Source organism: Gymnodraco acuticeps, unplaced genomic scaffold, assembly GCF_902827175.1.
Source record: "Gymnodraco acuticeps unplaced genomic scaffold, fGymAcu1.1, whole genome shotgun sequence".
NCBI classification, from domain to species: domain Eukaryota; kingdom Metazoa; phylum Chordata; class Actinopteri; order Perciformes; family Bathydraconidae; genus Gymnodraco; species Gymnodraco acuticeps.
The window spans coordinates 36,140-52,306 of NW_022990732.1; the positions used below are offsets into that span (position 1 = coordinate 36,140).

The window sequence follows — 16,167 nt, forward strand, 5'->3', positions numbered from 1 at the left end:
CACTGTTGCCAAAGCTACTGTCGCTATGGTGTGGAATCAATGTTATACAACTATACGATATATCAATGTTACATTTAGAACTGTTAGTGCAACAATAACACGTTATCAGTCAAATATAGCATCTTGCACAAACTGTGATAAATACATGTCATCATTTTGAGCAAATTCTATATTGGGATTAGACTTGTTTATTAAAGGTCCCATGTCATGGCCATTTCTACTGATCATAATTCCATTGTTGAGGTCTACTAGAATAGATGTATATTGTTCAATGTTCCAAACTCACATTGGTTTCTCATACAGCATCTCTGTAAAGTATGTGTATTCACTCTCTGTCCTAAACGGCTTGTTGGAGCTCCTGCCCCCCCCCCTCCCTGTGAGCCCACTGTGTTCTGATTGGTCGGACGTTGCGAGGTTCGCTGCTGCGAACTGCTGCGAGGAGGGGACAGGCTTCCGGGTCGGCGATACAGCGAGACACAGCGAAACTCATCCTGAGCACACACAAACACTCACAGCCGAAGTAAAAACAATAAGTGTCGCTTGATATTGAGAAAGAAGAAGGTTTATAACGCTGTGAGCATGGGTCTGCAGAGAGCATTTCTCCGCCATCCCAACTCGTCTATTACTAGCGTTCAGGGAGCTCTATGCAAGTCAATGGGGACTCCCTGTTAGTTAGCCAAGGGACCCTGGTGTGGGAGGAGCTCCGCGGATTGGTCCATTTGAGCCAATCCGGTCATTTGTTGTTGATTTGGGAGTTCACACGTCACAGAACCCAGGAAGCAAACAATGGAAAAAGAGAAATCTCCAACGAGGTGTTCTGGGGCAGCACAGACAGGTCTTTCCTGTGTTAAGAGTTTTACTCGCTACAGGGTGTACTTTGAGGGTTTGTGACTGCAGACCTTTACATGCAGAAAAACCTTCATAACACACAAGGGGACGGGTAATAACCGGAAAAGCATGACATGGGCCCTTTAAGTTAAGTGTATTGCCTGATAAACACATAATACAAAATAAAACATAAGGTCATTTCTGAAGCCTCTGAGACTTTAACAGGTAATGACTGGCTGTGATCAGACCCCCCTTAAAACTCTAGTAACATTGATATTTGCACCAGCATCATTGTGCAAGCCTACTGTCTTTACTTGGTTAAAAGCTAGACAAATAATTGAGTGGTGCTGATCATGAATTTATTTTCCAGGCAGTGGCTTATTGTGTGTGTGTGCGTGCGTGCGTGCGTGCGTGCGTGCGTGCGTGCGTGCGTGCGTGCGTGCGTGCGTGCGTGTGTGCGTAAGCTGCTAGTGATGACTGCTGGTGTACTGTACTTGCGATTGTCATTTGTACTTTAGCTTTTTGCTTCATGATCAGCATATATTTTGTATATTTATTTTGACTACAGTATTTGTTTGAGCTGTTATTTTCCAAAATGTGGAATACCACAATAACAGAACAAAGCGTGACAGACATTATTTCCCAGTCAAATGAAGCTGTTTCTTATTTGCAGACCACATGTTGGTGTTCCCACGCTTCCTCCTCTGACACTGTGGTACAGACATATTCAGGATATGTGAGTATATCGTTCCATCACTTCTTCTCATGATCGCTGCTGCGTCTTGAGTTGCTGTCTTTCCGAGCATCGAGACACCTCACCCCTTCCATCAGCATGGGGGTCCCATGCTGATGGTCTGTACAGAGGGAGTAAGTAAAGAGAGCTTTAAGTATTACACTTTGTACAGGACATTTGATCAGGACACTGCTGCATTCATTATGGGGCTTATCCCAAGGACTCTTTCAACAAAGAAGCAGGCAGCATATTTTTGAGGCAGTGCTGGAAAGCAAATAAGTAAATCTACTCAAGTACTATACTTAACCCTTTGGAGTCGACCGTCACGCCGGCGTGATCAGATCATGTGACCTGTTCAAGCCGGCACCGCATATAAACAACAGTCGGACCAACTTTGCCGGCTGCTTCTGTCGAAAGTACTTGGTTGAAACTCTATCCCAGTCTTTGTTTCAACTTTAAGGGACTTGTACTGTGTGTGTTTCCATTTTCTGCTACTTTGGACTTCTACTCTTCTACAATTCAGAGGTAAATGACCTTGAAGCAGGCCGCTGTGCCTGTAAATGCTTTGGCTAACTTGTTGACTGTGTTGTGATTGTGTGTTTTAAAATGGTCTGTAACTGTGCTGTTACCATTCTTGGGCCCGGACTCTCTTGAAAAATACATTTGTAATCTCAATGAGACCTATCCTGGTTAAATAAAGGTAAAAATAAAAAATAAAAAAAAATAAAAAATAAGAGGTAAATGTTCTACTTTTACTCCTTTACCAGTTTGTGTGTGTGTGTGTGTGTGTGTGTGTGTGTGTGTGTGTGTGTGTGTGTGTGTGTGTGTGTGTGTGTGTGTGTGTGTGTGGTGTGTGTGTGTGTGTGTGTGTGTGTGTGTGTGTGTGTGTGTGTGTGTCTGTGGGCACCTACCGATGACCTTGGCCTGGAAGGTGACCTTCAGTTGGCTTCCTTTCCGCCCTCTGGTCGCCAGAGTGAGCTCCTCCTGCAGCACCCCCTCCTGGTGAGTCCTGTACTCACAGGTTACCTTCACCCCCCCTGTGAGAGGGAGAGGCTTCATCACATTTACATTTGCTTACACTATTTAGATGTGTACCCTAGATGTAGGTAACTAAGCACATTTACTCAAGTACTGTACTTAAATACAATTGTGAGGTACTTACTTGAGTATTTCCATCTTTTGCTACTTTGTACTTCTACTCCACTACATTTATGTAGTAACTTTAGTTACTTTGCAGATATAGATTAATGATAAACAATATAATCAACACTTAAATCACACTTTGGTTCCACCTGGACCTGCAGTAAATAAAGTCATTACAATGAGTTCCACCTCACCAGCTGTGATAACATTGTAATGATCAATAATTATAATCAAAACAGATATTATTCTGAAATGAGCCAATCTACACAATGACTACTTTAAGTATATTTAGATGCAAATACTTTGTACTTTTACTTAAGTAAGTAATTTTGAAAGCAGGACTTTTATTCCTACACTTTGGTATTTCTACTTTTATTTAAGTACAAGGCAAGCTCTAGCTCTTTCTTCCAGCTCTGATTTCTACTCATGATTGTGTGTAGCCTGTTTACTTCTGTTCAGCGTTAGACACCGGACTGACGTAGAAAGAGCAAGGTGAGGGCGTTAGACACGTAGAAAGAGCAAGGTGAGGGCGTTAGACACCGGACTGATGAAGAAAGAGCAAGGTGAGGGCGTTAGACACCAGACTGACGTAGAAAGAGCAAGGTGAGGGCGTTAGACACCGGACTGACGTAGAAAGAGCAAGGTGAGGGTGTTAGACACCGGACTGACGTAGAAAGAGCAAGGTGAGGGCGTTAGACACCGGACTGACGTAGAAACAGCAAGGTGAGGGCGTTAGACACCGGACTGGCGTAGAAAGAGCAAGGTGAGGGCGTTAGACACCGGACTGACGTAGAAAGAGCAAGGTGAGGGCGTTAGACACCGGACTGACGTAGAAACAGCAAGGTGAGGGCGTTAGACACTGGACTGACGTAGAAAGAGCAAGGTGAGGGCGTTAGACACCGGACTGACGTAGAAACAGCAAGGTGAGGGCGTTAGACACCGGACTGGCGTAGAAAGAGCAAGGTGAGGGCGTTAGACACCGGACTGACGTAGAAACAGCAAGGTGAGGGCGTTAGACACTGGACTGACGTAGAAACAGCAAGGTGAGGGCGTTAGACACCGGACTGACGTAGAAAGAGCAAGGTGAGGGCGTTAGACACTGGACTGACGTAGAAACAGCAAGGTGAGGGCGTTAGACACTGGACTGACGTAGAAAGAGCAAGGTGAGGGCGTTAGACACTGGACTGACGTAGAAGCAGCAAGGTGAGGGCGTTAGACACCGGACTGGCGAAGAAAGAGCAAGGTGAGGGCGTTAGACACTGGACTGACGTAGAAACAGCAAGGTGAGGGCGTTAGACACCGGACTGGCGTAGAAAGAGCAAGGTGAGGGCGTTAGACACCGGACTGACGTAGAAAGAGCAAGGTGAGGGGCGTTAGACACCGGACTGACGTAGAAACAGCAAGGTGAGGGCGTTAGACACCGGACTGACGAAGAAAGAGCAAGGTGAGGGCGTTAGGCACTGGACTGACGAAGAAAGAGCAAGGTGAGGGCGTTAGACACCGGACTGGCGTAGAAAGAGCAAGGTGAGGGCGTTAGACACTGGACTGACGTAGAAAGAGCAAGGTGAGGGCGTTAGACACCGGACTGACGTAGAAAGAGCAAGGTGAGGGCGTTAGACACTGGACTGACGTAGAAAGAGCAAGGTGAGGGCGTTAGACACTGGACTGACGTAGAAAGAGCAAGGTGAGGGCGTTAGACACCGGACTGACGTAGAAAGAGCAAGGTGAGGGCGTTAGACACTGGACTGACGTAGAAAGAGCAAGGTTAGGGCGTTAGACACCGGAATGGCGTAGAAAGAGCAAGGTGAGGATGGCGTTAGACACTGGACTGACGTAGAAAGAGCAAGGTGAGGGCGTTAGACAATGGACTGGCGTAGAAAGAGCAAGGTGAGGGCGTTAGACACCGGAACTGACGTAGAAAGAGCAAGGTGAGGGCGTTAGACACCGTAGAAAATAGCAAGGTGAGGGCGTTAGACACCGGACTGACGAAGAAAGAGCAAGGTGAGGGCGTTAGACACGTAGAAAGAGCAAGGTGAGGGCGTTAGACACGTAGAAAGAGCAAGGTGAGGGCGTTAGACACTGGACTGACGTAGAAAGAGCAAGGTGAGGGCGTTAGACACCGGACTGACGAAGAAAGAGCAAGGTGAGGGCGTTAGACACTGGACTGACGAAGAAAGAGCAAGGTAAGGGCGTTAGACACCGGACTGACGTAGAAAGAGCAAGGTGAGGGAATTAGACACCGGACTGACGTAGAAAGAGCAAGGTGAGGGCGTTAGACACCGGACTGGCGAAGAAAGAGCAAGGTGAGGGCGTTAGACAATGGACTGACGAAGAAAGAGCAAGGTGAGAGCGTTAGACACCGGACTGACGTAGAAAGAGCAAGGTGAGGGGCGTTAAAAACACTGGACTGACAAAGAAAGAGCAAGGTGAGGGCGTTAGACACTGGACTGACGTAGAAAGAGCAAGGTGAGGGCGTAGACCACCGGACTGACGTAGAAAGAGCAAGGTGAGGGCGTTAGACACTGAACTGACGAAGAAAGAGCAAGGTGAGGGCGTTAGACACTGGACTGACGTAGAAAGAGCAAGGTGAGGGCGTTAGACACCGGACTGACCGTAGAAAGAGCAAGGTGAGGGCGTTAGACACTGGACTGACGAAGAAAGAGCAAGGTGAGGGCATTAGACACCGGACTGACGTAGAAAGAGCAAGTGAGGGCGTTAGACACCGGACTGGCGAAGAAAGAGCAAGGTGAGGAGGCGTTAGACACGTAAAAAGAGCAAGGTGAGGGCGTTAGACACTGGACTGACGAAGAAAGAGCAAGGTGAGGGGCGTTAGACACCGGACTGACGTAGAAAGAGCAAGGTGAGGGCGTTAGACACTGGACTGACGAAGAAGAGCAAGGTGAGGGCGTTAGACACCGGACTGACGTAAAAGAGCAAGGTGAGGGCGTTAGACCACCGACTGACTTAGAAAGAGCAGGTGAGGGCGTTAGACACTGGACTGACGTAGAAAGAGCAAGGTGAGGGCGTTAGACAACCGGACTGGCGAAGAAAGAGCAAGGTGAGGGCGTTAGACACGTAGAAAGAGCAAGGTGAGGGGCGTTAGACACTGGACTGACGAAGAAAGAGCAAGGTGAGGGGCGTTAGACACCGGACTGACGTAGAAAGAGCAAGGTGAGGGCGTTAGACACTGGACTGACGAAGAAAGAGCAAGGTGAGGGCGTTAGACACCGGACTGACGTAGAAAGAGGCAAGGTGAGGGCGGTTAGACACCGGACTGACGTAGAAAGAGCAAGGTGAGGGCGTTAGACACGTAGAAAGAGCAAGGTGAGGGCGTTAGACACGTAGAAAGAGCAAGGTGATGGGCGTTAGACACCGGACTGGCGAAGAAAGAGCAAGGTGAGGGGGCGTTAGACACCGGACTGACGAAGAAACAGCAAGGTGATGGCGTTAGACAACGGACCTGGCGAGAAAGAGCAAGGTGAGGGCGTTAGACACTGGACTGACGAAGAAAGAGCAAGGTGAGGGCGTTAGACACCGGACTGACGTAGAAAGAGCAAGGTGAGGGCGTTAGACACGTAGAAAGAGCAAGGTGAGGGCGTTAGACACCGGACTGACGTAGAAAGAGCAAGGTGAGGGCGTTAGACACGTAGAAAGAGCAAGGTGAGGGCGTTAGACACTGGACTGACGTAGAAAGAGTAAGGTGAGGGCGTTAGACACTGGACTGACGTAGAAAGAGCAAGGTGAGGGTGTTAGACACCTGACTGACGTAGAAACAGCAAGGTGATGGCGTTAGACACCGGACTGACGTAGAAAGAGCAAGGTGAGGGCGTTAGACACTGAACTGACGAAGAAAGAGCAAGGTGAGGGCGTTAGACACCGGACTGACGTAGAAAGAGCAAGGTGAGGGGGTTAGACACTGAACTGACGAAGAAAGAGCAAGGTGAGGGCGTTAGACACTGGACTGACGTAGAAAGAGCAAGGTGAGGGCGTTAGACACCGGACTGACGTAGAAAGAGCAAGGTGAGGGCGTTAGACACTGGACTGACGAAGAAAGAGCAAGGTGAGGGCATTAGACACCGGACTGACGTAGAAAGAGCAAGGTGAGGGCGTTAGACACCGGACTGGCGAAGAAAGAGCAAGGTGAGGGCGTTAGACACGTAAAAAGAGCAAGGTGAGGGCGTTAGACACTGGACTGACGAAGAAAGAGCAAGGTGAGGGCGTTAGACACCGGACTGACGTAGAAAGAGCAAGGTGAGGGCGTTAGACACTGGACTGACGAAGAAAGAGCAAGGTGAGGGCGTTAGACACCGGACTGACGTAGAAAGAGCAAGGTGAGGGCGTTAGACACCGGACTGACGTAGAAAGAGCAAGGTGAGGGCGTTAGACACTGGACTGACGTAGAAAGAGCAAGGTGAGGGCGTTAGACACCGGACTGGCGAAGAAAGAGCAAGGTGAGGGCGTTAGACACGTAGAAAGAGCAAGGTGAGGGCGTTAGACACTGGACTGACGAAGAAAGAGCAAGGTGAGGGCGTTAGACACCGGACTGACGTAGAAAGAGCAAGGTGAGGGCGTTAGACACTGGACTGACGAAGAAAAAGCAAGGTGAGGGCGTTAGACACCGGACTGACGTAGAAAGAGCAAGGTGAGGGCGTTAGACACCGGACTGACGTAGAAAGAGCAAGGTGAGGGCGTTAGACACGTAGAAAGAGCAAGGTGAGGGCGTTAGACACGTAGAAAGAGCAAGGTGAGGGCGTTAGACACCGGACTGGCGAAGAAAGAGCAAGGTGAGGGCGTTAGACACCGGACTGACGAAGAAACAGCAAGGTGAGGGCGTTAGACAACGGACTGGCGAAGAAAGAGCAAGGTGAGGGCGTTAGACACTGGACTGACGAAGAAAGAGCAAGGTGAGGGCGTTAGACACCGGACTGACGTAGAAAGAGCAAGGTGAGGGCGTTAGACACGTAGAAAGAGCAAGGTGAGGGCGTTAGACACCGGAATGACGTAGAAAGAGCAAGGTGAGGGCGTTAGACACGTAGAAAGAGCAAGGTGAGGGCGTTAGACACTGGACTGACGTAGAAAGAGCAAGGTGAGGGTGTTAGACACCTGACTGACGTAGAAAGAGCAAGGTGAGGGTGTTAGACACCTGACTGACGTAGAAACAGCAAGGTGATGGCGTTAGACACCGGACTGACGTAGAAAGAGCAAGGTGAGGGCGTTAGACACATAGAAAGAACAAGGTGAGGGCGTTAGACAATGGACTGACGTAGAAAGAGCAAGGTGAGGGCGTTAGACACTGGACTGACGTAGAAAGAGCAAGGTCAGGGCGTTAGACACCGGACTGACGTAGAAAGAGCAAGGTGAGGGCGTTAGACACTGGACTGACGTAGAAAGAGCAAGGTGAGGGCGTTAGACACCGGACTGACGAAGAAAGAGCAAGGTGAGGGCGTTAGACACCGGACTGACGAAGAAAGAGCAAGGTGAGGGCGTTAGACACCGGACTGACGTAGAAAGAGCAAGGTGAGGGCGTTAGACACGTAGAAAGAGCAAGGTGAGGGGCGTTAGACACTGGACTGACGTAGAAAGAGCAAGGTGAGGGGCGTTAGACACGTAGAAAGAGCAAGGTGAGGGCGTTAGACACCGGACTGACGTAGAAAGAGCAAGGTGAGGGCGTTAGACACTGGACTGACGTAGAAAGAGCAAGGTGAGGGCGTTAAACACTGGACTGACATAGAAAGAGCAAGGTGAGGGCGTTAGACACTGGACTGGCGTACAAAGAGCAAGGTGAGGGCGTTAGACACGTAGAAAGAGCAAGGTGAGGGCGTTAGACACCGGACTGACGTAGAAAGAGCAAGGTGAGGGCGTTGGACACTGGACTGGTGTAGAAAGAGCAAGGTGAGGGCGTTAGACACGTAGAAAGAGCAAGGTGAGGGCGTTAGACACCGGACTGACGTAGAAAGAGCAAGGTGAGGGCGTTAGACACCGGACTGACGTAGAAAGAGCAAGGTGAGGGGCGTTAGACACCGGACTGGCGTAGAAAGAGCAAGGTGAGGGGCGTTAGACACCGGACTGACGTAGAAAGAGCAAGGTGAGGGCGTTAGACACCGGACTGACGTAGAAAGAGCAAGGTGAGGGCGTTAGACACCGGACTGACGTAGAAAGAGCAAGGTGAGGGCGTTAGACACCGGACTGACGTAGAAAGAGCAAGGTGAGGGCGTTAGACAATGGACTGACGTAGAAAGAGCAAGGTGAGGGCGTTAGACATGGACTGACGAAGAAAGAGCAAAGGTGCGGGCGTTAGACACGTAGAAAGAGCAAGGTGAGGGCGTTAGACACCGGACTGACCGTAGAAAGAGCAAGGTGAGTGGCGTTAGACAATGGACTGACGAAGAAAGAGCAAGGTGAGGGGCGTTAGACACAAAGAAAGAGCAAGGTGAGGGCGTTTAGACAACCGGACTGACGTAGAAGAGCAAGGTTAGGGGCGTTAGACACCGGACTGACGTAGAAAGAGCAAAGTGAGGGCGTTAGACACCGTACTGGCGTAGAAAGAGCAAGGTGAGGGGCGTTAGACACCGGACTGACGTAGAAAGAGCAAGGTGAGGGGCGTTAGACAACCGGACTGACCGTAGAAAGAGCAAGGTGAGGGCGTTAGACATGGACTGACGTAGAAAGAGCAAGGTGAGGGCGTTAGACACGTAGAAAGAGCAAGGTGAGGGCGTTAGACACCGGACTGACGTAGAAGAGCAAGGTGAGGGCGTTAGAAACCAGGACTGGACGAAGAAAGAAAGAGCAAGGTGAGGGCGTTAGACAATGGACTGACGTAGAAAGAGCAAGGTGAGGGCGTTAGACAATGGACTGACGTAGAAAGAGCAAGGTGAAGGGCGTTAGAATCGGACTCACGAAGAAAGAGCAAGTTGAGGGGCGTTAGACAATGGACCTGACGTAGAAAGAGCAAGGTGAGGGCGTTAGACACGTAGAAAGAGCAAGGTGAGGGCGTTAGACACCGGACTGACGTAGAAATGAGCAAGGTGAGGGCGTTAGACACTGGACTGACGAAGAAGAAGAAGGCAAGGTGAGGGGGCGTTAGACACCGGACTGACGTAGAAAGAGCAAGGTGAGGGCGTAGACACTGGACTGACGAAGAAAGAGCAAGGTGAGGGCGTTAGACACCGGACTGACGTAGAAAGAGCAAGGTGAGGGCGTTAGACAATGGACTGACGTAGAAAAGAGCAAGGTGAGGGCGTTAGACACTGGACTGACGAAGAAAGAGCAAGGTGAGGGCGTTAGACACTGGACTGACGTAGAAAGAGCAAGGTGAGGGCGTTAGACAATGGACTGACGTAGAAAGAGCAAGGTGAGGGCGTTAGACACTGGACTGACGAAGAAAGAGCAAGGTGAGGGCGTTAGACACCGGACTGACGTAGAAAGAGCAAGGTGAGGGCGTTAGACAATGGACTGACGTAGAAAGAGCAAGGTGTGGGTGTTAGACACCGGACTGACGTAGAAAGAGCAAGGTGAGGGCGTTAGACACCGGACTGACGAAGAAAGAGCAAGGTGAGGGGCGTTAGACACCGGACTGACGAAGGAAAGAGCAAGGTGAGGGCGTTAGACACTGGACTGACGTAGAAACAGCAAGGTGAGGGCGTTAGACACCGGACTGACGTAGAAAGAGCAAGGTGAGGGCGTTAGACACCGGACTGACGAAGAAAGAGCAAGGTGAGGGCGTTAGACACCGGACTGACGTAGAAAGAGCAAGGTGAGGGCGTTAGACACCGGACTGACGTAGAAACAGCAAGGTGAGGGCGTTAGACACCGGACTGACGTAGAAAGAGCAAGGTGAGGGCGTTAGACAATGGACTGACGTAGAAAGAGCAAGGTGAGGGCGTTAGACAATGGACTGACGTAGAAAGAGCAAGGTGAGGGCGTTAGACACCGGACTGACGTAGAAAGAGCAAGGTGAGGGCGTTAGACACCGGACTGACATAGAAAGAGCAAGGTGAGGGCGTTAGACAATGGACTGACGTAGAAAGAGCAAGGTGAGGGCCAGTGATATTCCTGATTCACTCAGCAAAGTCCTGCAGTGCAGTGGTGTGTCTTCTACCTGTGCTTCAGCTGCACTTTATAGCGTATAGCTGGCCTAGTATGTGAGGTGAGGAGATAGAAAGTCAGAGAGAGTGATGATACAGCGTTAGCTAAGATTGTTTTCATTAAGATTTAGTGATCTGTGACTGATTTGTGTCACTGCAATAGGGAATGGGAACCGCAGTGTATTCTGGGGCGTCGCAGCCATCTTTGGAGCGTCTATAGCATCAGCTGTACCCATTAATACAGTATCAGCGGTTCTGGTCATCTGTCAGCAGTTTTGTATCCAAAATGAATAAAGTACATGTGAAATATAAAAGCCCTCAGAAAGAGAGGAGTGTTATTAAAAGAAAAGTGAATTAATGACATCTGTACATATGAGTTAAGAGAAGTACGGAGCGATCACTGTTACCGACTGTCTACACCTGTCGGTCATTTTAAATCTTTAATATTTGGAGGCCGAGGCCCATGTCATCTTTACAAATGAGGGGGTACAGACTTTCACATCTACAGGTTTAATGACAACTAAAGAGTCATTCGTACAGATAGCCAATGCTATGCTAACGGACTGCTAACAAATGCTTATCATGCATAATTCATCTCCCAGTATATGTACTTATACAGCATATATTTCCTGTTTCATATCATATTCCCAGTGTAGTGGTTTTTGTTACTGTAGTTCAGCAGATGGCTGACATTCAACACATTGAGTGTCTCTTGCTGAGGTTTGCTACGTTTACCACGTTTCCCTGTTAGTTTAAAAGACTAGAAAGTAATCCCATGGTCCTTTTTACATTTTGTTCATTGGTTATTTGAAATAAATCCAGCTCATTGGTCACTGTGTCCCCCTCCTAACTCCTGATGAAAGTGTGATGGTGCCTCACTCACCCTCCGGTGTGGAGGTGATGCGCTGCACCCGGAGGCTGGGGAACTTCCGGCTGGGAGAGGAGGAAGGGAGGCAGGAGAGCTCTTTACCCAGAGTGGGGACGCCTGGGACCGTGAAGACGATCTCATACAAGTGGTGGCTCTTCAGGAAACCAGCCTGGAGAGGAGGTTTGGAGTGGGAGGGAGGGGGGGACAGACATTATATCGTTATATCTGACCCAGGTGGCACTAAAGTACACTTCTCCACACATACGGCTCATTCCATACGCATAAAGCTTCCACAGACCAGATTTAAACACCAAGTGAGCCATGCAACAGCCCTATTGCTCTTTTGTTTTTACATTAACACATAACATGGAAATCATTTTGATAAGGTCCACCTGAAGGAGCTTTTCCCTCCCTAATAATTGGATATAATTGTGCTATGCTAACAGGACTCGTTGAAAATGAAAGAGTTTGGGAACTCTGCAGGTCTCCCTTGAAAAAGAGATCGTTGATCTCAATGGGATTTTACCTGGTTAAATAAAGGCTACAAACAAACAAATTTCAGTGCTGACTTGTATTTCTACCAATCTGCCGATATAAATAGTATATTATTATATCCTTATTGTTATGTTGTATGTCATCCTTATTGTATGTTGTATGTCATCCTTATTGTTGTTCTGTTGTTTTTATGTTACATGTGTAACTAATGTCCTGCAGGTCTCCCTTGAAAAAGAGATCTTTTGATCTCAAGGGGCTTCACCTGGTTAAATAAAGGCTACAAACAAACATATACGTTGTCTTTGATTAGGCATTAGGGCAATATATTGCTTGAGCGTAAACCCACCATTTCTTAAAGACTATGATAGACTGAAATAAGATGATACATTCATTGTGGAATAACCCTTATCCAGAGGTGGAGGAAATACTAAGATTGTGTACTTAAGTAAAAGTAGAAGTACAAGAGTGTAGGAACACTTAAGTAAAAGTAGAAAAGTATTCTCATCAAAATATAGTGAAAGTAGCGACAGTAAAAGTAGTCGTTGTGCAGATTGGCCCATTTCAGAATAATATATATGATATGTTTTATAATGATTGATCATGAAAGTGTTCTCAAAGCTAGTGAAGGTGCAGCTAGTTTGAATGACTTTGTATACTGCAGGGTAGCTTGTGGATTTACTCCAGGTGGAACTAAAGTCTGATTCAACACTTGATTAGATTTCACATCATTCATCCACATCTGTAAAGTAACTAAAGGGATTAAATAAATACAGTGGAGTAACATTTACCTCTGAATTGTAGTGGTGTAGAAGTACAAACTAGCAGAACATTTAAATACTCAAGTAAAGTACAAGCCCCTTAAAATTGTACTTAAGTACAGTACTTGAGTAAATGTACTTTACTTTACACCACTGCCCTTATCAAATTGTAAAGCTGCTTCATGTGAAAAGATAAAACACACACACACACACCTTGACCAGGTAGCCTCCATCCTTCTCCAGCACAGCGATGAGGGTACTGAGGTTGAGCTCGTCGTCTCTCCGTGACGGAGAGCCGGGGGGCTCGTCGTCGTCGTCAGGGAAACGCACCCCACCGGCCTTCGAGATGGATCCTGGTGACGAAGAGGTGGATATGATTATAATGAATAGAGAAATACAACAAGGTGTTCAAAAAAGCTAAATCATGAAGGTTTTATACATGTAGAGCAGGAAGTGAAATAAACTCAACAACACAAATTCTCAAGGGATTGCAAATAGAAACAGGAATAATGATGTCTCATGTAAATGTTTATTTGTCATGACTGTCAGTATGAAGGCACGGGTCAAACTTACCTTTTCTTCCTGATGCCATGGTAACCTGGTTAGGAAATGGGAAGTGTTGTCATCACTGTCCTCCCCACTAACAGACACACAGAGACAGGGTCATGCTTTCAGGAAGTGTGGAAACAAATGACAGCAGAGTGACACCAATACAGTTATTATTCCTATTGATTCCATAAAAAGTTGAAATATTTCAAGTAACTATTATGAATAGATTATCTTAGATGTTGAGGACCTTTAGTCAGCATATGCGATGAAATGTAATCAAAGCCTACATTCTTTATCCAGATTTATTTTTCATATCTATGCAAAAGTAATGGCATGTGGGTCCTTCCAGAATGTTCCAATAACCCATGTCCAAAAAGCTAAAACATGCATTTGTTGTGTTAAATAATATAATTGGCCTTTGATCAAATGTAAATACATTTGTAGGAAAAGTGGTTTCAAATGATTGAATATATCAAAAACTAGCATTGTATTCTGCACAAGAGGTAAACACTAACGTTAGCATTGATTTGCAGAGTTGCATTTTCTGCAGTTTCATTTATTATCTTTAGTATAATTAAATGTTTATATATATAATTTACTGTAATCCCAGAACAGGAATTGCCTTTTTGTATTGGCACCTGGGAGCCTAAGCATGTTATGGTTGCAACCATTAACCCTTTTCCTTAACAATAACTCAAAATGAACACAAATGTGTTTTATATGTATAGTTAGATTAAATAGTTCATTTTTTTTTCTCAAATACATAATACAAATATGGGTAAAGGGTTCATTTTTTAAAAGTTATGTTCAATTGTCTTCCAACTGTGGAATGACCCATGTGCATGTATTCTCCGCCAAACAGAGCCAAACATCCTCACATAAAAACAGTGGCTTTTGGAACACTGTAATGAAAATGAGCATTTGTTCATTCTAAAGTCCAAACAGGGTGGACAGTAAAGCACAGAGGATTTGTTGTTACTGCAGTAAAAGACAGAAGGCACCTCCCTGCTCCAAGGGTCCAAACACAGAGACCCTCCCATCCCCTCAGCATCCCGACCACAGGCCGGGATACATACACAGGTACGTACCGTTAGTGCCGCCGGTGGAGCCTCTCTACACCAGGGACAGCAGCGAGGACATGTCGCTTCTCTTCTCACAGTGTGACACAGCCATGCGTTTTACTGGTATTCCCTGTGAGTCTCTGTCCCGCCCGTCCCAGGTGTCCCGCGAGTGATCAGCAGCTAAAATGGCTCTGCCGTGGCCCGTGATGCTTCATGCGCGAGAGCGTGTCCTCCTCAGCGGACACGCGCCTGGCGTTTGCGCCGTGTGGCCAGCAGCTAGCAGCTAAAGTCTGTAGTAATACTAGCTACACAAACGCTACATCAGAGCTACACCCTAACTACACGGGCTATTTATTATTCAATTGCATTCTAAAGCAGACAGAGGTCAGAGGGTGGCGCCAAAAACAGAGCCGACACCATATGTGACTGCTGCCATAGACTGCTCAGAGCAGGCTGTCGGCACTTGGCTTGGTAACAACAAGGTCGCTGGTTCAAGTCCCCGATTGGACCAAGTGGTGTGGACTAGAACATTGAGAAGTACCTCCTGAGGCTCAGGGTGCTCTTAAGCAAGGCACTGCACCATAGACTGTATGTACTGACTCTTGCACTTTGTTTGAAAGCTGCCCAAACTTAGAGCTCCTGCCTTTACATGTGGTCTTATACAGTATATGTGATTTAATATTGCATTTCCGGCCAATAAAGAATTATGATAGGAAGATTGATACTTTTTAATGTATATTGATATTGTTTAGGAATAAAAGCCTCTACTCCATTCCACTGTACACACCAAACAGAAACCTCTGTATTATATACTTTCAGTTAAAACTACATTTTTTTATCTTACAATACAGAGCTGTGTAAAATATTATTTGTTGACATGGTAAACATATCCAGAGGGGTATGCTGGCAATTGTTTTCATATGGATTAATGTTATAGCAGTGACAAACATTTTATTTTGTTCGATGACATGTACAGGCGACAGTCTGTAAGGACTTTACTTTGGAACAGGATGGTCGCTGGTTCAATTCCCCAATTGGACAAAGTGGTGTGGACTGGAGCTTTGAGAGCTTTGCCCACTAGGCTACTCCTAATACTAGGATTGCAATTACAACTAATTCGGATTTCACTTTTAAGGACGTTCTTTGTCATTTTAAAAGCAAAATTCATGGTTTTGTTGGCCATATATTTGTGTATTTGTACCATCTGTGTATAAAAAAGTGTGGAAACGGAATTTCAGTAAAGGTTAATATATACGTAATGAGTGAGCAGATCCACTTATTTAATCTAAAAAAGACAACTGGTAATACAGTGATGAATAATAAAAGAGTGTTATTAGACTTGCATTAACATACTTTCATCAGTTAGGAACTTAGGTTTATAATTTCTTAAATTATTTAACATATTTTGACACACACACACACACACAGTGTGAGAAATTATCTGTACAATAATTATGCATACCTGCTTCACATGTAATCAAAAAAACATGTACACACAGATACATGGGGGGAAATGGGGGAGTAGTGTTCCAGTCAAAGTATGAAAGGTTTGTGTGGTTTGTTGGCTCAGAAGTACGCACACACATTTATAAAACATCAGTAGCACATAGGAAAGCACCATTTAGTGAAAGTCTGGTGTCTCACTGCA

The 16,167-nt window shown here is 46.7% G+C and overlaps 1 protein-coding gene across 1 annotated transcript; it reads right to left on the reverse strand.

Moving 5' to 3' along the window:
* Positions 1-810: 810 nt before the first annotated feature.
* On the reverse strand, positions 811-14,957 carry LOC117556502 (UPF0687 protein C20orf27 homolog). The gene is made up of 6 exons (XM_034231833.1): positions 14,547-14,957; positions 13,483-13,549; positions 13,123-13,262; positions 11,672-11,825; positions 2,473-2,598; positions 811-1,682 (listed from the first exon to the last, which is right to left on the reverse strand). The coding sequence occupies exons 2-6, from the start codon at positions 13,499-13,501 to the stop codon at positions 1,582-1,584; spliced, it is 540 nt and encodes a 179-aa protein (XP_034087724.1). The 5' UTR covers positions 13,502-13,549; positions 14,547-14,957; the 3' UTR covers positions 811-1,581.
* Between the last annotated feature and the right edge of the window lie 1,210 nt (positions 14,958-16,167).